We start from the raw sequence: 22,965 nt of genomic DNA on the forward strand, positions 1-22,965 counted from the left end.
TAGCGAGAGAGAGTTGGGGAATGTTTTGCCATACAATTAAAAAGAGATTATGGAAAGAGGTTTTGTTTTTTTTTTTCTCGATTGTGAAAAGTAGATTTGCTTTTATGCGAGATTATTATAAAATATAATGTGTCAGTCTTGAAAAAAAAGATGACTGACGTAGATTATTGGGAGCATTCTCAACTATGATTGAAATATATATTTTTTTCTTTAACCAATCATGAATGATTAGTCAGGTCATTGATACGAATAATCAAAATACCAAATAAACGTCCACGCTCGCCATAGTAATAGTTGGATCATGTAAATATGTAATGATGAAATGAAATAGGGTCTTGGAGTTTTGAGCCCAACAATTGACCAATGAATCTTCTTCCATTTTGGCCCTTAGACACTCCACATTTTCCACCCAGTCCAGGAGGGTGAAAGAGATGGAGGAATAAACAGTGGCAAGATGAAATTAGCAAGTGTCATGATGTGAGATCCCCTCTCTGCAACTATCCAAATCATATTCCAAATATTTTCCATCAAAACCCCAGCCCCCAATTCCAGAAACAAAGGCAGAACTTCTGTGTTTTCGGTCAGAAAACGTAGAGTGAAAATGAAACCCAAGCAGAAGAAGTTAAACTAGAAGTTGTCGAATCAAAAAGAAGAAAGCATAAAACTTGATTGACATTGAAGACTTTGCTTATGGTAAAACAAAAGGGTTGTTCAGAATCGAGTAAAACACCTTCAAAACTGGTTGCAAAAGTAGAAGCAGAAGCACCCGAAAATTGCCGGGCTGAAGTTCTTTGAAGGAATTAGGAAAATGAGATCATCTGAAAAATGCTCCAGTGGATTCAATGGGGTGTGAGAAAGCTGGAAACAGTATTACTTCACCGAAAGAACGGCGATTTGCGGTATTGGTATCCCCACTTTTATCAAAGCCAAACTAAAGATGAAGTCAATCATGGTGCAATTCAACGTTTACTTGGAAATGGGCTACTTGTTGCTGAAGCTATTGTTAATGTTGATGAAGAAACAATCAAGAAATTGATTTACCCTGTTGGGTTTTACACAAGGAAAGCTACAAACTTGAAGAAAATCGCGTTTGTTTGATAAATATGAAGGTGATATTCCAAGTACATTGGAAGAGTTACTTTTGTTACCAGGAATTGGTCCCAAAGATGGCTCATTTAGTTATGAATGTGGGGTGGGATAATGTTCAAGGTATATGTGTAGACACTCATGTGCATAGAATTTGTAATAGGTTGAAATGGGTGTGTTCTACTTCTTCTCCTGAAGGAACTAGAGTGGGTTTGGAGTTATGGTTACCTAAAGAAGAATGGGTTCCTATAAATCCATTGTTGGTTGGTTTTGGACAAACTGTTTGTACTCCTCTTAGACCTCGTTGTGGGATGTGTGGAATAAATCATCTTTGTCCTTCTGCTTTTAAAGAGACTACAACCAAATCTGCCTCATCTAGTAGAAAAAACAAAGAAATCTGGCCTGATCAGAAAGACAGAGTCTTGAAGGAAGATGAGGGATGGTGGGTTTTGTATTGGCTTGTTCTGCATTTTGTTTTAGTGATTGTTGAAAAGTTAAATGGATATGTTGGAAGATCTCATCATTTTGAAACTTGAGGATGCTTTCTATGTATGTGTAGTTTCTGTTCTTTGCTACAGATTGACTTACATGCCTACATTACAATGTTTTGTAGTTTGTACTTCAAATTTGGCAAGAACTTATGAAGATTATCTGTAAATGCAATTAAACTTCTACTGTCGCGTTTACTAATTTACTGACTAGAATTTTGAATGGTTAGAAGTTACAACCAAGGCTAGTTGGTCACCATTCCGTTTTGGACTTCTCATAATGTGGAACTACAGTAAGACTTGTGGTGGATCAAAGGAGTTTTTGAGTGCATGCTTGTTTCCACTTTCCACGTCAACGATCCTGCCATTTAGTGGTGGAAAGACAGAGTCTTGATGGAAGATGAGCGATGGTGATTTTGTACCGCTTTTGCTTGGTGATTGTTGACAGATAATGGCTATGTTGGATGGTCACCTCTTCATTTTGAAATCTGAAGATTTTACTGGCTTTCTATGTATGTCTATATCTTAAATTTTAATCTCATGTGCTTTGCTTCAAATCTCATGCTAGATTTGGCAAGAATTGATGATTGAAGATTTTGTATAAGAGCATTCCCAACCTGTATTGGGTGGGTTTGTGACTTTATTCACCTCTTTTTTGTTCAAACCTTTTGCCCAATGCAAATGTGAATATGGTGGTGACTATATAAAACGAAAGTGAAATCTTCAACCAAAATAGTGGCTGAGTTGTGAACCGGACGGGATGTTGGATTTCGCCCTCGCAGGTGTGTGTTTTTTTGGGCTTCATTCCGGCCGCGACATGATTTTTCGATTTTTTGGGTATTTTTTAAAATTTCGGATGAATGTTTCAGAGTTTTTTCCCCACCGATTTTTACGTCGAGATAGAATCTAACATTCTGTCTGAGATTAATATTCATTTTTGCATTTGACAGTCTTATATTTTTCACCAAAACGGTGAAAAAGAGGAAAAATACTGCCTGCCTACGTAGAGGTGAATAATAGTGGACTGCATTGGGAATGCTCTAAACGGCAATTAAGCATCTTGATTGTGGTGTGTATGTTTTCGGATACAAACTGGGCAGGGCCATAAGCCCACAATCAAGGCCTTTGTTTTTCGAGCAAAATTTCCAGAAATAGAACCCAACAATTAGACTGGTGTCAAAGTGGGGGAATAAATAGTCATCAAATCTCAACCCAAAATCCTTGTTTCAGTCGAACTTTCTCTCTCCACCCTATAAATTTACTAGTAACGCCTTACAAGCGGCGGCGACGATTGGTCAATCTACTAATCCAATTTCGAGTGGCCTTTTCAATCACAAATATTAAAAAGGGTTTAACACTTCCAATCTCTCTCTCTCTCTCGCGCCAAATCTCTTACGCCGCATCAAGGTATGTTTTTCTCTATCACTCCTTCCCGTTTTTTTTTTTTTTTGTCAAAATTTAGGGTTTGGGTATTCAGTTAACAACCGGCTATATATATACAACAATTACTATGTGTGCAATTCAGTTAAACACCCGACATCGGTTTTTGGTGCTAGCAAGTTTGTTTCTTTCCGCCGATATTTTGCAACTGTCAGTAAGTGGAATTAATTGTCTTGGAACTTTTTAAAATTTAAAAGTGTCTTGTGGATATAAGCTCTTGGTATAATAATTAATGAGGGACCCTAGATTTTTTTTAGTGAGGAAGAGGTTTGAGTATCTGTCTGAAGCTATTTATTTTTATCTACTTTGTGTTTAGCTTAACCATGAATGAAAATTTTTCTAATTTTTGTATGTTTATAAATTCTTGTTTTGTCACTTTTCTTTTGAACTGATTGATGGTATTTTGAACTGACTTTCATTGAAACATATTTTCCTGTGGTCAAACTCAATCCAGTTTCTTAAAAGTTTTCTGACAGTTCGAGGTCCAATGAATTTTACTGCATTATGCATATTGAACTTCCAAACTTTGTAGTTTGTAACTTGGTATTATCTCACACACTATATATATATATATATATATATATTATTATTATTATTATTTTTCCTTTATGGAACTTCAACATTGGTTAGAAGAAAATAAAGTTTTTTGTTGAGATGATCTTTTCTCAACGATAGTAGATTGGTTTACTTTAGACACGTGATCTGTAACTCTATAATTATTTTGTTTCATATTATTTACTTGTAACCTCCATGATTTTTGCTGAATATGCAGGACCCTATCCCTTTGTTTGGTTAGCTTTTACCTATTACTTTTTATTTTGCTATTATTTACTTGCTTCAGTATGCAGAACCTATTACTGTAGAATTCAATTTCAGGAAAATGTCGGACTGGGGGTAATATTATCTGTTCTCAATCCATTTATTTATGCTCTTATTTTTTTTTTCCTCCAATGGAATTGCCACATGTAATTTTATCATCTATACTTGCATTTATGGACTATGAAAGGGGTAAGTAGACTGTAACATTGGGAGTATTTTGGGTTTGACTTGCATCTATTGCTTTAGCTTGGCCAGTTCAACAGTTATCTGAAAAAAAAGTGAAACTTTGTAATTGTCACACAGAAAAGAGTGTTTAAGAGTTTAGATATGGAGTGTTGTGAGGATATTGCTAATGTACATTTCTGAACTTATGCAGAGGATGAGCCAGTTTCACCTGTTCCAAAGAAGGCACTAATCGAAACTAACTGGGATGATGAAGATGCTGAGGACGATGGTATTAAGGAATCCTGGGAAGATGAAGAATCTATTCCTGTAAGTCCCTGTTTTTTCTTGATTATAGAAGAAAAATATATCAAATAATTTTGGAATTGACCATGCATTCACAGAAATTGACCATTCATTTATGCTATGGTTATTATTGTTCAAGTCCCCCATGTGATTTTAATGTGACACATCATAACCCTCAATAAATTTCAAAGTAACTTTCTTAAGAATTTTGTTTATATCATTTATAACCCATAAATAATGTGGTCAGGTATCTCCACCGAATCTTTGGATGCGTAATTTTTAATTTGTTTGTTTTTTTGTTGTGATCAGGAACCTTTACTTGAACCGGAACCATCTGCACCAAAGAGCATCAAGAAAGCTGGGGCAAAATCTACTGAGAGTAAAGGAAAGGCTGTTGTAGAAGAAAAGGAAGAGGTTCTGGATCCTGTAGCAGAGAAGCTTCGCCAGCAAAGGTAATGGTTGTTTCATTTATTACTTATCTGGGTCGATTCATTTTCTTTTGCTTGTTTGTTTATGGTTGATATTATCTTTTTAGATTGTTGTGTTGTTTGATTAGCATGCTGCATTGTAGAACTTGCCCATGCTTAATTAATGCTCATAAACCCTTTAAAGCTTTAACCACTTGCTGTAGCCCATTGTCAATCTATCATACTATCATAGAGCTCACTCATATTACATAGAGTTCACTCATATAATCCAATTGACACATGGTGGTGTGCCTTGAATCTTTAAAAATTGGTATAACAAGATAGCACTTGTGGTTTTGGAAGTAATAAAGAAACAGTTTTTCTTTCTTCACACATGCATATTCACTCCCCATCATCTATCAGTCAGCTTGATTGGAGGTTTTCTATGTTACACCCTTGTTTAAAGGATGGAATTACACAAGTTTGCTTTTTCTAGAAAACCTATCTGACCTCATCAATTCCTTTTCTTTTTCTTGCTAAGTGGTCACATCATTTCTTTATTGTCTGATGTAGACTTGTAGAGGAAGCTGATTATAAGTCAACCACAGAATTATTTGCTAGAAAAGGTGATGAGAAGTCTCTTTGATACTTTCATTCCCAAGTCAGAAAATGATTTTTTAGAGTATGCTGAGCTTGTAGCTCACAAACTCCGCCATATGAGGTCGTTGAACTTGTTTTGTTAATATTAAGGTGCAAGCTAATTCTGAGCAAACAACATTGATTCTTCCCTTTCCTAGATTAAGCTTACTGAGCTGTATATTACTTTTATTTCAGAAAAGTTTCCATTACATAAATCTACTGAAGGCCACAATGAGATTGTCAATGACGCTCTGAAAGGGGCAGAAGCAAAAGAGGTTGCTTCTTCCATTACAGCAATTGTGAATGAGAAGATCAAGGCAGAGAAAGAAGCCACCGCTGGTAAAAAGAAACCAGGTAAGCAATCCAAGATAATATTTTGTATTTTAAAGATAATGCCAATATTCCAATTGAGTTAATCTTCAAAGTCTTCAGACACCCTAGACATATTTTCTTCATATAACAGATACTCCTACAGACCTACACCGAGCTGACTGTTGGCCCAATAAAATTATCTTATCCAACTTTAATTTGTAGACTTAGAGAGCGATGCTACCTTTTTTTTTCATTTTGGATGGGCTGGAAGTTTGCAATAAAGATACTAAGATAGTCTACATGTGGTGTTGATATGTTTGGAGATCTCTTCAACAGATCTCCAGCCAGACATGGATCGATTAACAACTGTGAACAACTCTAGTGGTCAATGGGATAGGATGCCTCTTGGTTTACCGTTTCATTTTTACTTCTGATTTCAGAATAACTGATGTTTCTAAAATGCTCTCTGGCTCTTCTCTGCAGCCAAAAAGAAGCAGGTTCTTGTTGATAAGCCAGATGACGACTTGGCTGCTAGTGGTTACGAAGCGCTTGACGATTATGATTTTATGTGAGATTTTACAAAAATTTAACCTTGTTCTTTACCCATCATTTTTTCTTTGCCATCACTTTTTCTGTTGACGAGGATCCTAAGACGAATGTATCCTACGGCCCAAAATGTCCTTCCAAATTTGGAGTTCCATCTGAGTGTTTGTAGAACTTGGGATTTATAAATTATTTTGTTTCCTTATTGTTTTTAAGGTCAATTACCTATGCTGGTTGGCATGCTCTACTTTTTTATGTTTATTATTGTGTTATACAATTTTCTCTTGATCTGAAATATTCCTATGTTTGTTACATTGGAGAATTATATAACTCAGCGTGTCTGAGTTTTTGTATGAGCTCTTTTCGTTAGTGTTTGTTAGTGTTTTAATTTATGCTAAGCGCTCGTCTGCGTAGCCCCATTCTTTATGTGATTGGTTTAATTGTTTCCCAATATAAAGTCCTTTTTTCTGTTACCCTTCCATTTTTTATGATCCAAGACTTTAGTGGTAAGGCACTAAGGCACATATCTTGCTGATTGTTATACTCGAGAGCTGCAGTGCGATTAAGCCACATCACTTGTTAGGTGTTTGATATGCAACCATTGTGTCTTCTGATCTTTTAAATAAGGCCGTGGTATTGATAAATGGGACTAGCACCCCCATTTGGATGATATATGTCATATATTATCCAGTCCCGTTTTATGGGGTGCCAATACCGTGGCCCTTTAAATATCCCTTGGCAACTGAACTGAAGATTATATCTTTTTATTTAGAGGCAACAACTACACGGTCTTTGCCAAAAACAACTAGCGAGAACAAGTATCCATAGGGGAGTAACCTAACGCATTTCAACGAATGCATAATTATTTTTGTTATTTATTTCATTCCCTAATTGCCTTTACATCTTTGGTACATCACTTCGAAGCATAGTAGTAGCATAGGATCTTAAATTACCTGGGTGATGTCCACCTTACAAAGAGAAGTATCCTGTGCTATGAGAGGCAATGTTAAGAAGATGATTGATGGAATCAATTAGTGTGCAGGGCTTTTTTGACCTAACCCTTCTACCCCTTTGTAAAAATCCCCCATTTTCAAAATCATTAGTGATTACCCTCCCTCTCTTTCATCTGTTACCACCCAAAGTTGATATTTTGCATAATGGCAATTTTACCCCTAAATATGCACAAACCCTCTATTTTTAACCAATTTTATGAACATCAGTGAAACAAAGGAGATGAAGGGTATGATGAAGAGGAATTAGACATGAAATAATGACCAATTATTTAAGACCAAACGTAGTCCAAACGAAGACCAAAGTCTGACTCTCAACTCGATTCTTCTCCAAATCAAACTTTTTTTGTTTCATTGGTGGTGGATTTGGTTCTCAAAAGGTTGGTCCTTATTTCATGTCTAATTCCTCTTCGTCATACCCTTCAACTTTTTTGTTTGACCGATGCTCATAAGGTTGGTTAAACGTCAAAGAGGTATGTTAAAGATACAGGGTTTTTACAAAGTGCATATTTAACCCTATTAAAGGTAAAATTGTCATTATGCAAAATTGGGTACCAAAATACCAGATGAGAGGGGAGGGGGGTGGGTAATCACTAATGATTTTGAAAATGGGGGGTTTTCAAGGGGGGTTAAGCCCAAAAAGCCCTAGTGTGTATATGAAAGAAAGTTAAGAGCCGAACAATCTACCCTACTGAGACAGGGAAACAATGAGTCTCATTGAACTGAATTGATGTTATTAGTGTTGGATGAAAATTTCTGATTACATAGATGAAACATTTTCTGGTGAATCTCTTGTTGGAACCCATCGTTTGGAGTATTGGCGTGCTTATACACAATGAAGCATAGACTAGGAGAAATATATTATCTTGGTGACATTGTAGAGTAACTACAAGTGGCTTGAGACGATGGATGAGTAGCAATGGAGTAACTGTAACTAATATGGGATGCTGCTGGGTGGGAATGAGTATACTCCCTCTTCATTGCTTTGTAGACATGTTCTAATCCTTCCTCAACCAACTCCAATACTGTCGGAGGCATTGGTGGTGGATTGATTTCAACAGATCCATCCAACATCATCACCACCTCCCCCATTGATGGCCTCATCCAGACCTCATCCTGGATGCACCAAAAGGCTACCTGCATGGCCCTCACCAACTGATCTTCATCCAAGACACCCAGTAGTCGTTTGTCTACAACGTGTATGGGTGTTCCCTGTGTCATCTCCTACAGGGAACCACATTACCATGTTTAGTAACCTAGTTATGGAAAAAGTGAAAACACACGAGTTCGTACACAAGCATAAACGGTGTATCTATTTGTTTCTTTTACCTTAAATGCCCATCCGGGATAGAAGAAGTCAACTGCGTCCAAGGACATGTCGAAGTTTCTCCTGCCACCAATGATCTCTAGCAGAAGCATTCCGTAGCTATAAACATCCGCCTTGACAGTGATGGGGCGATTGCTTATCCATTCTGGAGCCAAGTAGCCTCTCGTTCCTCTAACCATTGTAACAACATGAGAGTGCTCCCTTGCCATCAACTTTGCAAGCCCAAAATCTGAAACTTTTGGACAGAAATTTTCATCTAAGAGAATGTTCTCAGGTTTGATGTCACAGTGTATGATCCTATTTCGACATTGTTCGTGGAAATATGCAATTCCTTGTGCAGTAGCAATGGCTATATGGAAGCGGGTATACCAGTCTAGTAGCCTTTTGTGGCCGTCTTTGGTACCGTAAGAAGGAAATATCCATCTATCCAGTGATCCGTTTTTCATGAACTCGTAAACCAGAAGCCTTTTTGGAAACATAAATAAAATCGGTTCAGCTGTTTTGCATTGATTTCATGAACATTTAGAATGCAAATTCTACAATTCCAATTATCAAGTGAAGTGATGGCCAGCAAAAATGGAAAACAAAATTAGTGGAGTTCCATACCGGTGTGACCCCTCAGAGCAGAATCCGCACAGGCGAACTAAGTTCATGTGATGCATCGACCCAATGGTGTTCACTTCTGTTATAAATTCCTTCTCTCCATGAGGCAAAAACCTCTCTAGTTTTTTCACTGCAACCAATGTACCATCCGCCAGGGTTCCCTTGAAAACGCTTCCAAAACCGCCTGTGGCAATAAAAGGAAGAATAAAGGTGAAGTTACTGCTTACTACGCTGGTGAGGAATCTGCCTGAAACTCATGAGAACAGTTGTCTGGCGAAGTACTCATTATTAATCTATAGTGTAGAGCAGCATCACCTTTTGTTTTCAGTGCATGTATTTTTTTGCAACGGTCAAAAAGGAAATCATATATAGTGCATTGAAGTAAATAAATAAATGAAATCTTTACAAGGTTAGTCATTCAAACTTTAAATGCCAAATGACAGTATTTTTGTTACCTGTTCCAAGCAACTGAGTAAAATTAGTTGTAGCGCTCTGAAGATCCCGGTACTTGAAATTCAAAGGAGCACCTGACACTGTCAAAGCTCCTTTAATGGCTTTCACAATGGACCGTCGCCGGTAAAAGCTATAATATAACAAGAAGCAGAGCAAACCGATAAGGACAGACATGCAGAGGACAATTGGAAGAACCAGAACCTTGTTGCGGGTACTGCGAGATTCTTTTGGTGACTTTCTGGACCTGCTGGTATCAGTTGGTGATGAGTAATTTTTCCCAACCTTAACAAACAAGGTCGATCCAGGGTCTTGGAAACCTCCGAACTTTAAACTACTCAAAATCCAACAGTATGTTGTCTCTTCCTGGAGTCCATACACAGAAGCAGCACATTCGCAATCTGATAGACAAGCATCACCGCATCTTGAGCTTGTCGAGATGTCACTATAGTTTGCAATAACTGCTAGGTCACTATAGTAGTAGTTGGTTTGGAGCACTGTCGTGATTTTGTATTGGGATGTCGAGTTTCCATGTGATGGATCACAATTAGCTGTCACCAGTGAGTTCTCTGAACATTGGATGCCAGGTGGCACCTGAGAAGTCCCTGGCAAGCAAGTGCAAGTAGCATTTGTCTTGGTTGCATCCAAATTACATATTCCATTGCCACAAGTGCCTGCAATATCACATGGATTGGAAACAGCAGCCCACTCTGGTACCCACTGCTGGGAGCCATTGACATCATTGTCCCACCGATATAGACGTAAGTTCCCATTCGCTTCAATTGTTAACCTACGAAGGGCTGAACTACTGATAGGCTTGTTTCCTGTTGATGATCCCCCATTGCCCACGTCGTTCTTGTGGACATAAACTATACCTTCTGACGATGAACCATAGACTATACCGAAATTTCCGTTGTCATCCAAAAGTGCTGTTACATTTCCTGTAACATTTGAAACTTCAGGTCCTGACCAGTACGAGTAGTTACTGTAAAATTCTGGCGAATCGTTGTAAGAATCTGGTGAGTTATAAGTGAGTCCAAGGCTTAATGATGTGGCTTGTTGTAGCAATTTGAGTGTGTAATATCCTCCATGTGAAGGTAACTTTGATGATGTTAGCTCCAAGGAAACTGATAAAGCCTGGCCAGGGAGTAGTGTGTCTAATGGGTGTGAGAAGCTTTGCCACACAGGATGAAGAGTGCTGTTGTAGAGAACCAAGTTGCCGGATTCTGACATTGCAGCCGTCCCAACGCCTTCATCTGATGTATTTGATGCCCATACAACTTTTGTCTGATCAATGAGGACAAGGTTTCCGCTTGTGTCAAGCTCCAAGGTTGCATCTTTTCCAACAGGAGAGTTTCTAATTAGACGAGTGAGAGAAAATGAAACCGGTGGCAAGTAAGTCCTAGGACCCGCAGAAGTCTTTGTAACGAGATGAAATATCTAATATCTATCTACCAGTCCCTATGCCCAAAATATCACAACCGATTGTGGTAAGCTTGGTACATTTAAAAACTTCGAATTGGAATCTTCAAAGTAATAACTAATAACTAATTAATAATTAGATACGCTGTTTGTGTGTGGATATAATTATGTTATCTGCTTTATGATCATACCTGTTTGCAGACCAAACTATGACTCGATCGCCTGGAAGCTGTGCATACCAAATGGCCAACTTAAATTGGTCTTTTGAATTGAATGGCGTAAACCCAAATGCAAATGTTTGGTTAGCCGAAACCCATGCTTGGTTATCACCAGCAACCAATCTTGTCCCCAACTTAATCTGAGCCAAGCAACTCATCACCAGAAGAAACAGTGAGAGCAGAAAGAAAGAGAAAAAAAATGAGTAAGAAGCCATGCATGGAACCGAATTGAAGTACTTTAATGTGTGGTGAAATTGTTAGACCAAAACATTGAGATATGATATATAGTTACATATTTATATACACCAAGCTTCAGAAAAACCAATGTATATATTGGGTGGGGTGGAATTAAGTGTGTCACATATATGGGTGAGCACAAGTGTCTAAAGGTGGGTGAACTAATTGTTGAAAAACCATCCAATACCATAGTGGTCGGCTTGCCACAAGATCATTTGATGTTGATGTCGTGGCACGTGTTTGCTTATTTTTGGTGTTACTTACACATGGATTTTCAATGAGTTGAAAATGTAGCGCGTCTAAATCAACTAAAGCAGAAAGTCCATTGAAAAAGTTTGGTTTTGGTCCAAAAAGCTTTCACACTCAAACTAAGTTGGTTATCAAGTGAAGTTATGCCGTTATGTTTGATGATATGCTAACATGGAACCAGGGTGTGTAACGACGACACCCCCAAGAAACACCATTTATGGCATTATGGTTCTAGTAGTTAGCTATGAATATCCTAAACCAAGAATTCACGCTCCCAAAATGCTTAGAAAATGGTACTAATGGAGCTACTACACTTAGCTTCAGGTTCTTCGTTCTGAGAGTCAATTGCTCAAAAAACGGGAAGCACCTCCTACTGTAATCTGTAGGCTCAGCAACACTATTATCTCTATATATTTAACGAGATTATTGTTAAGCATTCTTCAACAAGTGACTTTATGTTTCAGCTTGTACAGACTTGTAAATTTCTTTTGGTTTATTTAAGCCCAACTCCTTAACGCAAGGCAAACTCTAGGCTTAACCCTTAAGCCTAACTTCTCCTTCTCTCTTCAAAATACATCAACCACGCCAACGCAACAAATAGAATGCGTTTCAAAGGTTCTTATGACTAATTATTGTGTACCATTCATGGTCAGCCAATTTTACTCAAACAAACATTGCATGACAGGTTCATATTGTATGCGTTAACAAATTTTTTTTATGAAATTTGACATGTTCAGTGATTCACATATCATTTATGATCCAGTAGTTGTTGTGTGTGTGTGTTTTTTTTTTTACAGATGCAGTTGTACATTAGTTAATTAATAGACCTTCCTATAAAATTTGGGATTACCCAATCAAAATTTATTTTGGGTTTACACTATAAATGTCTAAGTTATTCATGATCAATTAATTGGCTTTTGTTAAGATATTGGAGGAGAACAAAATTAATATACATGTCAGCAATGAATGAGATATGAGATACTGGCTAAATTGTTATCAAAATCATTTAGAGTAACAAAAGAGGTTGCAAATGGATTTATTAGAGAATTTTGTAATTACATGTTGCCAGAATTTTATGATTTTTTAAGTAATCACTGATTTCACCAGTTTTTTTTGGTAGAATGGATATTATCATGTATCTGAGTATCTGAAGTTCTGAACTAGCGTTTTTGACAAGTAGTGTTTTAACGGAAAGAAAAAATAAAATTATTTTGACTATTCTCGATATATTAAAATTTCACGAAATATTTGCAAATTTTCATTCTCTCTTCTCCATTAAACAGCACACAAAATGAAAAAGAGCTGTACCCTCTCTAAACCCTCGACTCTCTTGTCAATCAAATTTACTAAAAAAAAAAAAGACAGTGTCTGCGCAATCAAATTTACTAAAAAGAGAGAGTGATTGTTGAAGAAGAAGTGATGGCAGCACCAGAAGCTCCACTCTGCTATGTCGGTGTCGCTAGAGGCTCAGCCGCGTTCCGTCTGATGAAACAAATGGTCTGACTCACTTCCTTACTTCTTTGTGACTTTTTATGTGTAAATTAATTAATTTAATTATTATTATTATTATTATTATTATAATAGGGTTGGGAAGAAGGTGAGGGTCTGGGCAAAGACAAACAAGGAATCAAAGGCCATCTTCGTGTGAAACACAAACAAGACACCACCGGTACTCTTTTCCTTCCTCATTCAATATCGCCCTCCTTTTTTTAATGCTTGTTGTTTAATATTTCAGGTGTTGGTTTGGAAAAGGTTAATAATTGGGCATTTGATACATCCCAATTCGATAACATTCTCAAACGATTGAAAGTGGTAATTTTTTCTCATTTCATTTAGCTTAAAATGATACTTTTAAGTTATAAAACCTTATATTTATACATTGTCACTAATATGTTGCTTATTGAAATTGGTAGCAAGTAGCTGACCGTGATGATGACGAAGACAATGACGACAAAGGTAAATGTGATAAACTACTTAAAATTAGTTTATACAATAAAAAAAAATTCTGATGGAAAATTGTGTTTTGTATTGATATAGTTGTTAAGAAAGATGATTCTGAAGTAAAAGTAGAAAATGATACAAGTGTACAAATTCAGGAAAAAGAAGTTAAAGTCACTCGAGCAAGGGGGAGGTATGAATTATTTCTTCGTACTTGTGTTACTTTGCTTCATATCTTAATGGAGTATGTTTTTTATTTCCGTGTTGTTTTTCTTATCAGATACCAAAAAAGAGAGAGAGGGAAGCTTGTCACTGGGTATTCTTCAAAGGATCTTGAGGGAATTCTCGTAAGTTTGTAATCTTCTCAAGTGTTTTCTTGCAAAATCATGGTCAATCCGTGCTATTGATAAAGTATAAATGATTGGATTTTGTTTGTTAATGTTGAACTGATATTGGAGAATTATGATTATCTTTTCAAAGCTCATAATAATATTGGTCATTAACCTTACAAAGGGGTTCATATAACTTTTAGTTATATATTGGAATTTATGGAAATTTCAGGTCACAAAAGTTAAGGAAGATATGGACACAGGTATTGATCAAGCTGAAGAATTGGAATCAACAACCATACTTGAGACTCTTGCTACTGAGTCTCTTAACTCCTCTGCTGAAGGTAACTGTTATTTACATTTGGGAAAGAAACTGTTAGTATGGAATCTTTATTGTTCTCTTTTGGGTTTGCTTGATTGACAAAGAGATATTGTTAGACACGATGCCCTTGAGTTGTTTGTTTTTCATCGCCATTATTAATTGGTTTTCTTCTTTGGATTTCTACGTAAGGCCCCATATCTCCTCGATCTACTGTTTGTTATTGCTTATGTATTAACTAATAATTTGGTTTTCATGCTGAAAAAAAGAGAAAAGGTGATCAACTACTACATTGGGACTTTTGCATAACAGTTTTGATCTTCTCTCTTCAACACAGCATATTCATATGATATTATGGTATTCTATTATACAATACTTAAAAAAAAAGATAAAAAGAAAAAAGAAAAGGCGCTATAGAGTGAGTTTCTTCATTGGTCAAGGCTTTGGGGGTCGGAGCCAAGGTCATTGATTAGTGGATTCAAGGGTTTAGTTCTACCAATAAGCATATAATTATACTAATAAAAACTGAGTTGCCAGTTGTGTCAGAAATTTTTTGTTCATACTTAGCGAGCCATTGTTTCAAGCAATCTAACTCTCCTTAAATATCCATTTAACATATCTTCTATCCATATTATCTGTTCTGCCACTGGTGCTCACAAGTTGCTCCCTAGAAACTAAAGATTTTTTTTTTATTGAAACTTCTGTCCTCTACCGCAGGAAATACAGCTAATGATGACTTGGTTCAATGGTGGGGTCATAAATATGGCTTTGTCTCTGGTGGTTTTCTCGGAGCACAATCTGCTGCAAAGAAGCTTCTGCAAAGTTCTGAAGCAGCAGACCAATCTGACAAGAGGACTGCATTTTTCGAAAAAGATCAAGAGGACCTTTACAATCTTGTCCAGGTATGCGGTCCTTCTGTAGAAAATAATATGATATGTGGACCTTTACAATCTTTTGAATGCTATGTACTAGAGAATTTACCATGGCTGATCTGGTAGAGAGTTCATTTTTTGGTACCTTGATCTTTGGAAAGGGATTTGTTTGTATGTAATTTAAGCCTGAAGCATGCTCACAGAAATTGTACAGAGAAAGATGAGTGAAGTGGAGTTTCTGGAGGAGGGGTTGAGTGTACGACGCCGAGGAGCTGGTTTGAAACTAGAAAGAGTTATAGTGTATATAAATTTTGATAAAGTTATAACAAATAATTGAAAACTTGGAATGTTATTGGGTCCAAATAAACTCATAGATAAAAGGATTGTGTCTAATCTACATATTAGATTAACTAATAAGTATCATTTGAATCTGCACACGTCTTCAATAAGTTTGTTCTGCCTGGGGATTTTATGATCCTTGTGTCACTCCCTTTCCCACTTCGATATCCTACTCCTTGGGTGCAATAATTTGATTGGCATGGAAAGACTTCTTCTGGCGATTGTATGCTGACTCCTCCATGCAATAAATAAGGTCATAAGAACGAGAGACCTTGGAACCCGCTTAATATATTCGTGTCATGATATATGGGCTGTAATAATTTGAACGGAACATATAGATGTTAGTCATGTGTTATGGGATACCATGTGCAGCTGATCCATTTACTCCACACAAGGGCTATATTGTTGTAATATCCTTATTTAGTCTATTGTTTGAGTCAGTGTTCAAAAAGATGGTGTGGAGTATGGTAGGAGTTTGCGTAAACCAAGATGATCTTGATCGACAGTCGTTATGCAGTTATGCCCAATATTATCTGGAAGGTTTTTATACGAGATTTATCAATGAATTTTTTTCAAGAATAGTAAAAGAAGATGGTACGAAGGAAAACCTTTGTCTCTTATCAATATAATATGATTGTGGAAATAAAGTTGTAAATCAAACATCAAGTATAAAATATAAAACAAGTTAATCAACTCGGATACAGAAGATTTATAGTTGTTGTTGATAATGCTTTTTATGTAATAATCCAGGATAAGGCCACAACTGGTAAGCAAGGACTAGGCATCAGGAATAAGCCCAAAAAAATAGCTGGGTGCGACTGGAAGGGAAAGAAAACCTCTTTCAGTGACAGTGAAGATGATGGTTCTGCAGTTGTTGAGCCCTCTCCTAAAAGTAAGTGCAGTGAGGTTCAATATATGGAGAAAACAGACAAATCGAGATTGAAGTTTAAAAGGCTATGCAAGCAGCTTCTTCGACAGGTAGTTCTCTAAACTTGAGACTGCTTTGAGTGTTGGAAATGGCTTTTAACCACTTACTGCTTAATGGACAGGTTCCTAACAAATCACTGATGCTGAAGCAACTTAAAGAACTTATTGAGGAACATTCACCGTCTTTGTTTTCCAACTTCTCTTCGAAACGGGATTCACTTTCATACTTGAAGCACAAGGTATTGTAGGATTTAATGAATATTTGGAAGAAATGCTGGAGTTTATATCTATCATTTTGAAGTTCATATGTAGCAATTCTTTCCTTCGTTTCTCTCTTCAGTTGCTTCACTTGCTTGATCTCAATAAATTTTGTGTACAAACGTCTCCACAATTTTATTTTATTTTTCTTATTGCTATGTGTTTTACACTGCTGTCCTTCTTTCCTTTAATGAAGCCTGCCTTTCTATTGGGAACATATGCTGAACCCTCATACATGCATAAGTATTAATAAATATTAGGTCAGTATTGTCGGGGAAACTGAAAGGTTGGAGAGAAAGAGAAAGGTACGATACAGTTGAGATTGAAAGTTTGGGGGAGGGATTTTTAGGATTTTCTTCGTTATTGGTGATAACATGTGGGTAAAAGAACAGTTCAAAAGTTTGGTGGATCACTAGAACTTTACATACTTGTAGTGTACTATATAGGTTTTTACAGTAATGATCTACTCTGAGTCTACAGGTTATTCATGTAATGTTATCCTTATTTTGAACCTTATAGAAGGAATGTTTGATAAAAACTAATTATATGTACAGATGACAGGTAACTATTGAAACTTATAGTTCATGACCAATTTATACAATCCAACGTTCACACCTAATTTTAATTTTCTAAATTTGTGTATGACTGGGCCCAGCAATGGTTGAATAGGTCGTTAGCACTACGAAAAAGTGATTCTTCTCACATGTTTTGCTTGTTCTATCTGTGCAGCTAGGAGGCAGCAAGACGTTCAAAGTGGAGGGGAAGATGGTCAGTTTGTCCTAATTGAAGCGGACCAAAAATTTTGTAGGAGCCTATAGGAAAGAGGTTTCAACATAGAAGATATTCTAAAGATTATTTGGGACATGCAGGAAGTCTCAACGGCGGCTTGTACATCACCATGGAGATTCATATTTAATCGTATAATTGCTTGGTCTATATTATCTAAAGTTGGTGAACTAGATTCATGATTTGGAGTGTAATCTCTCAGTGTTTCTGCACGAGCGTGTATGCAGTCCTATATTAGTTATATTTGAAATTTACTTACCTGGTTGAGTATTTTGTGCTATGAACAAATATCATTGCATGGTTCATCTTTGAAGGAAAATAATGGATTTAAGGTAATTGCATCAATTTGAAGGCCCGACCACTCAGTCTAAGATATGGCGCCACAGCAGTAGTGTTTTGCCCACAGTGCAGTTTGATACTGGAGTAGTAGTTTTTTTCTATTTGAACAAGTGAGCTTTATTTGTAGTTTTAAAACAGAAACATGATTCGATTATTTACAGTCTTGTTTTTTTTTGTTTTTTTGTTTTCGGTAGAAACATACCATATCAAAGACCATTAATACTGAGTAGTTGAGAATGCTCCCAGTGACCCACGTCAGCCCTTTTTTTTTCTCTCATACTGACACATCAGATTTTATATAAAAAAATGAATTCTACGCCCTATTTCAATTGTTCATAGTCCAAAATAGTTAAAAATCTATCTCTATACTTTCAAACTCTCTCTCTTATTCTTCTTCCAAAATAATTGAACTCTCAAAAAATGAAAAAAAACATCTCTTCAAATTCTCTCAAGACGACGCAAATACCTCTAAAGCAAAACTCTTTCAGCATCAATTTCCTTCAAATTTTTGCTACCACAAATACAAAGATCAAGCGATGAAGAAGAATGCGACGAAGAAGAATGCGACTTTTAAGTAGTTACTCGACGAAGAAATCAGTCTTGGAGTGTCGTTGATCTTCATCAATATAAAGTCTATAAAGCAGAATCATCTACGGGTGAATATGTCGGTAAAGCAGCTCATCTTCATCTTCAAGTCCAGAAACACTAGAAACATTAATTCAAACTCTCTCAAGATGACGCCTTTCTCAGAATATCCTCCTCTGAAGTGTTCTTAATGACTTTGAAGCATGCTTTTTAGGAACTGCAAGTCCAACAGCGAGCACTTTTGAAGTATGAAAGCATTATTGAAGGTGAAAAAAGTTGAAGACTTTGAAGCATGCTTTTAGGAACTGCAAGTCCAACAGCGAGCACTTTTGAAGAAGCTTCCTTCTACTACTCTTGGCGAAAGTATGAAAGCATTATTGAAGGTGAAAAAAGTTCATGTGCCTTATAACTGGTATTGCCCTGATTCATTGATGCGCACTTATATTCCTGTGCCTTTCTCTCTTACCTGCGGTCGTCTAATGAACCTCAAGGATAAGCTGGTAATGGTGGGTGCAGTGGAAATGGTCACAGAAGTGCCCTGTTAGCAAGAAGTTTCCCCTTCAGCTATTCACCGGCTTTTGCTTTGAACCAAGGCTCGAAGTGTTTCCTTGATTTACCTTCTTTCAGCTTCTTCGGATTTGAGCTATATTTGGTATTTAGTACAATTTTGCTATAATTCTGTCAATTTAAGTTATCTGAAGAAGTTTATACTTGGCATATACTAGAAAGATGGTACCTAACATTATTCATTGCTTAGAGATGGATCGTGGGAGGATGTAAAGAAGAATACTGTGGAAAGATATTAAAAGTGGCATGGTGTCCACAGATTTTGGTTTGTCTTTATCTTTATACCCATAGAAATTCCACTTTCACTTGATGAGATAATTTTGCTTTGCAATGCTATTATGTTTATATTTATTTATTTCCATGATCCATCTCTCTGTCTCAAACACGCACATGTGAGGGTGCCGTTCGGATAGGGACCCGAGGGATGAGCTCCTTAAAAGGTTAAAACATTCTTCTCTGTCTCGCTCACTCTCTCGCAGTCAACAGGTAATCTTTTCATCTCTTTCCGCGTTTTATTTCATCGAGGTCAGCACACTACAACATTGTCTAAAAAACAAATCCCTTTTTTTACATTCACTTCATTTAACTGTTATTTTTTGTTTGTTTCTTCAGATTTGAGGACATGGATGATAGTTTGTATGATGAGTTTGGTAACTACATAGGACCAGAAATAGAATCAGATCAAGAAAGTGATGATGTGGACAATGATGATGAAGACAACGACATTTCCCCAAAGTCCACCGAAGCGACAGACCATGACGACGAAGAGCCCGCTTAGAACGGGTGGATTATGGCGTCAAATGAAGTGGATATGGATAACCAGATAGTACTAGCTGAGGACAAAAAATATTACCCAACAGCTGCAGAAGTATATGGTGAGGATGTCGAAACATTAGTTATGGATGGAGATGAATTACCATTAGAAGTACCAATTATTAAACCCGTTAGAAATGTTAAGTTTGAAGTTGGGGTTAAAGATGTTTCCACGTATGTTTCCACATAGTTTTTGTTTGGTTTAATGGAGAATCCTACTTTAGTTAGGAATGTGGCTTTAGTGGGTCATTTACAACATGGGACGAATTTGTTTATGGATATGTTAGTTGAACAGACACATCATATATATATCTACGTTTGATTCGAATAGTGAGAAACATATGAGGTATACTGATACTAGGATTGATGAACAAGAGAGGAGAATTTCCATTAAGGTTGTGCCTGTGTCTTTGCTTTTGGAAGATAGTAATGCTAAGTCTTATTTGTGTAATGTTATGGATACTCCTGGTCATGTTAATTTCTCGGATGAGATGACTGCTGCTTTACGACTTGCTGATGGTGCGGTTTTGGTTGTTGATGCTGCTGAAGGAGTTATGGTGAGTGGAGTTTTATCTGTTTATGTTATACACACACACGCCACTTTTGTGTTTAGCAATGTAGCTAATATATATATAATAGGTGTCCAGCATGAATCCTTAAACAGGAAGAGTAAGTAGGTATTTGCAGTTGTAAACGTGGAATACGCAGAAGCAAAAACTTTGGGGGGTTTGCAAATGGGTGAGACAACTCCAACTTCCACCACCAAACGGCTTATAGTGAGATTAAAACTTGGGAAGAAGAGTGTGAACAATGGTAATCCTCAAGAAGAAAATGGTTCGGTTAAGGATGTTTATGAGCGTGTGAAACCGTCGTCAAACAAGGGAAAAGGCTGTGAAGGGGGTTCCATTGATCATAGAAAAAGAGGTAAAGAAGAGGATGAAGAAATAAAGGATCTATTTAACATGGGTAAGAAACAAAAAAAAAGTTGAGAAGACGGCTGGGGAGATAGCTTTGTGGGTGGAGAAAGTGATGGCCGAGCTTGAACTTACAGTCGAAGAAGATGGAGAATTGAACAGAAAGTCGATGCTTGCTGTGAATAAACTTATGAAGCTACCACTACTAAAGCAAGTTCTTTCAAAGAAACAGTACCAACTTGAGTTCTTAGGTCATGGAGTGTTGGCGCTTCTAAAATATTGGCTTGAACCCTTACCCGATGGAAGTCTACCCAACATCGCCATCTGAACTGCGATACTGGAGATATTATCTGATTATCCAATAGGTCTAGAGGAATCCCATAAAAGGGAGGAACTGAGGAAAAGTGGTATTGGCAAGGTTATTATGTTTCTCTCCAAGTATAACGAAGAGAGTACTGGAAACAAAATGCTTGCGCGGAATCTGGTTTACAAGTGGAGTCGGTTCATATTCTGTAATAGTACACGGTATGATGACACGATACATGATGATAATGAGGAAAGACTACTCTACAAGAAGCCAGCGAAAAGACCAGCAACCGGACCTGCTAGATTGGAATACAAAGATGATGATTTTGGCTTGGCTAATTTCCAGCAAAGGCGAAAATCTAGCCAACCTTCCTCAACGCAATGCGTTGTGAGGCCAGAAGCATTGCCACTGGACTTTGTTGAGCGTCCTGAATCCAAGATAAACCCAGCAGAATTTTGAGCAAGGGCAGCACAAATGGTCCATGACTAGATGCGCCTCAGAGTGGGTAAGAAGCTGCAGAATTTGAAAGCTAAAAACAAAAGGCCGCTCCAAGCTATGAATCTCAGCGTTGAAGGTCGGCACAGCTTGCTTTGCATCTAATTAGGCAATTTAGGAAATCTGTACTTTTTGATCATGCTGGGAAAAAATGTTGTAAGCAACCTTCATTGGATCAATTTATATACAGTTATGTTTTATCAACTTAAATTTGTCTTCAGCCAAGTTTTATATATATTTAATATCTTTGAACAGGTTCAGATCAACACTAGAACTGATTTAGATATATATATATCTAATAGGATCAGCGAAGTGGTGCATACCTCCACAGTCCTCCAAAGTATTATCTGCTCTGTACCACTCTGTAACTGAGAACCAAATCATCGGGTTTCTTCCATATATAAGCTCGAACTGTGGCTAAGCTCATTTCTGGGGACAAGACCTGGAGAAGCAAGATGAGACACATATGACCTTCAGCTTACAGACAGTGAATGTCCAGATACACGGCAGCTAGATAATATTTACTAGCAACAAACAAACCTAAAACTGTCTATCAATACTGAAGTCTGCTTTCAACAGTTACCTATTAAAGTAAACTCAGAGGTTTTCTGCAGCAGCGAACTACTTAAAATTTTCATTTAGACATTAAAAATCAGAAATGAAGTCTCATACACATCATATAGCACACAAAAAGGTGAACTCATATACAAGAGGTCAACTGTTTTCTTTTCCGGATCCCACCCTATATTGCTCTCAGTCTTTACCCATAGAAACATTTTGCAACAAACATTGGTGCAGCTTCAGCACACCCTGCACCATATGCACATGAGTATGTCACTTCAGCATGGCTCTGGCATGTATATTCGTATTTTAGATTATGGTAGTAAGGTCTCAACCGCACACTACGTATCTGCAGTCTATGGGAGTGGCGAAAGTGAGCACAACCACAAAGTTTTAAGATCACACTTTTTTCTTCGAGAATCTAACCCTATTTCGTGCATATCAATTTCGATTTACTCCTTTACCTCAGCTGTAAACAACCTTCAGCAAAATTGTGCCCTTCCTTGACTTCACTATTGATTTTTTTTTTCAAGTGTAGCTCTGAGTGTTTTATATTTCTACAACTCCTCAGATTCCTTCTGTTGGAGTATTAGACACTCATACAGTGAACATACAAAAAAAAAGGTGGTGTGGATTGAACACAATTAGGTTTTGATGTTCAATCTTCGGTGACGTACAAAATTGCACCTATATCGTGTTAAGATTTCATTTTGCAGTGAAATCTTAACACGAGCTAGCACAAACATGAACAGAGCTATTATATAGGATCTAAGAATAGGATCATGTTTTATCTTGATGAAACTAGGAATTTGATTTTGTTTCACACTCTTTATTCAAATAAGTAAATAACCTAATAAATTACTACAACTCAAATGTCCAAGGATAAATTTAAGAAGTC

The 22,965-nt window shown here is 37.0% G+C and overlaps 4 protein-coding genes and 2 pseudogenes across 6 annotated transcripts; 5 read left to right on the top strand and 1 right to left on the bottom strand.

Annotated features, from left to right (window-relative positions):
- The first annotated feature begins 690 nt into the window (after positions 1-690).
- Positions 691-1,622, top strand: LOC147513398 (endonuclease III homolog 1, chloroplastic pseudogene; annotated as a pseudogene).
- A 403-nt stretch (positions 1,623-2,025) lies between these two features.
- LOC147513399 (uncharacterized) lies at positions 2,026-5,370 on the top strand. Its single transcript, XM_086598912.1, has 4 exons — positions 2,026-2,086; positions 4,201-4,325; positions 4,611-4,753; positions 5,282-5,370. Exons 1-4 carry the CDS (start codon positions 2,026-2,028, stop codon positions 5,352-5,354), a joined length of 402 nt encoding a protein of 133 aa, XP_086455038.1. The 3' UTR covers positions 5,355-5,370.
- A 135-nt stretch (positions 5,371-5,505) lies between these two features.
- LOC147513400 (uncharacterized) lies at positions 5,506-6,497 on the top strand (the record flags this gene model as incomplete). The annotated part of the gene is made up of 2 exons (XM_086598913.1): positions 5,506-5,701; positions 6,143-6,497. Coding segments are annotated over 2 exons (285 nt in total), but the record flags the coding sequence as incomplete, so codon positions are not given.
- A 1,432-nt stretch (positions 6,498-7,929) lies between these two features.
- Positions 7,930-11,502, bottom strand: LOC147513401 (G-type lectin S-receptor-like serine/threonine-protein kinase At5g24080). Of its 2 annotated transcripts, none has more exons than XM_086596444.1 (5): positions 11,206-11,502; positions 9,598-10,949; positions 9,146-9,326; positions 8,542-9,004; positions 7,930-8,436 (listed from the first exon to the last, which is right to left on the bottom strand). In XM_086596444.1, exons 1-5 carry the CDS (start codon positions 11,445-11,447, stop codon positions 8,074-8,076), a joined length of 2,601 nt encoding a protein of 866 aa, XP_086452570.1. In that variant the 5' UTR covers positions 11,448-11,502; the 3' UTR covers positions 7,930-8,073. The 2 variants fall into 2 exon arrangements, with proteins under 2 accessions (XP_086452570.1, XP_086452571.1); XM_086596445.1 differs by having other exon boundaries at positions 9,598-10,929; positions 11,206-11,344.
- Positions 11,503-12,955: 1,453 nt separating this feature from the next.
- On the top strand, positions 12,956-17,831 carry LOC147513402 (G-patch domain-containing protein 1-like). The gene is made up of 11 exons (XM_086596446.1): positions 12,956-13,215; positions 13,303-13,387; positions 13,454-13,530; positions 13,632-13,674; positions 13,756-13,849; positions 13,937-14,003; positions 14,218-14,329; positions 15,022-15,206; positions 16,266-16,493; positions 16,565-16,681; positions 17,430-17,831. The coding sequence occupies exons 1-11, from the start codon at positions 13,138-13,140 to the stop codon at positions 17,481-17,483; spliced, it is 1,140 nt and encodes a 379-aa protein (XP_086452572.1). The 5' UTR covers positions 12,956-13,137; the 3' UTR covers positions 17,484-17,831.
- A 548-nt stretch (positions 17,832-18,379) lies between these two features.
- LOC147513403 (protein IWS1 homolog 1 pseudogene) lies at positions 18,380-21,726 on the top strand (annotated as a pseudogene). Its single transcript, XR_015215433.1, has 2 exons — positions 18,380-19,062; positions 19,168-21,726. The product of XR_015215433.1 is annotated as a protein IWS1 homolog 1 pseudogene (transcript).
- Positions 21,727-22,965: the final 1,239 nt, after the last annotated feature.

Source organism: Coptis chinensis, chromosome 3 (genome assembly GCF_015680905.1).
Source record: "Coptis chinensis isolate HL-2020 chromosome 3, ASM1568090v1, whole genome shotgun sequence".
Classification (NCBI taxonomy): Eukaryota; Viridiplantae; Streptophyta; class Magnoliopsida; order Ranunculales; family Ranunculaceae; genus Coptis; species Coptis chinensis.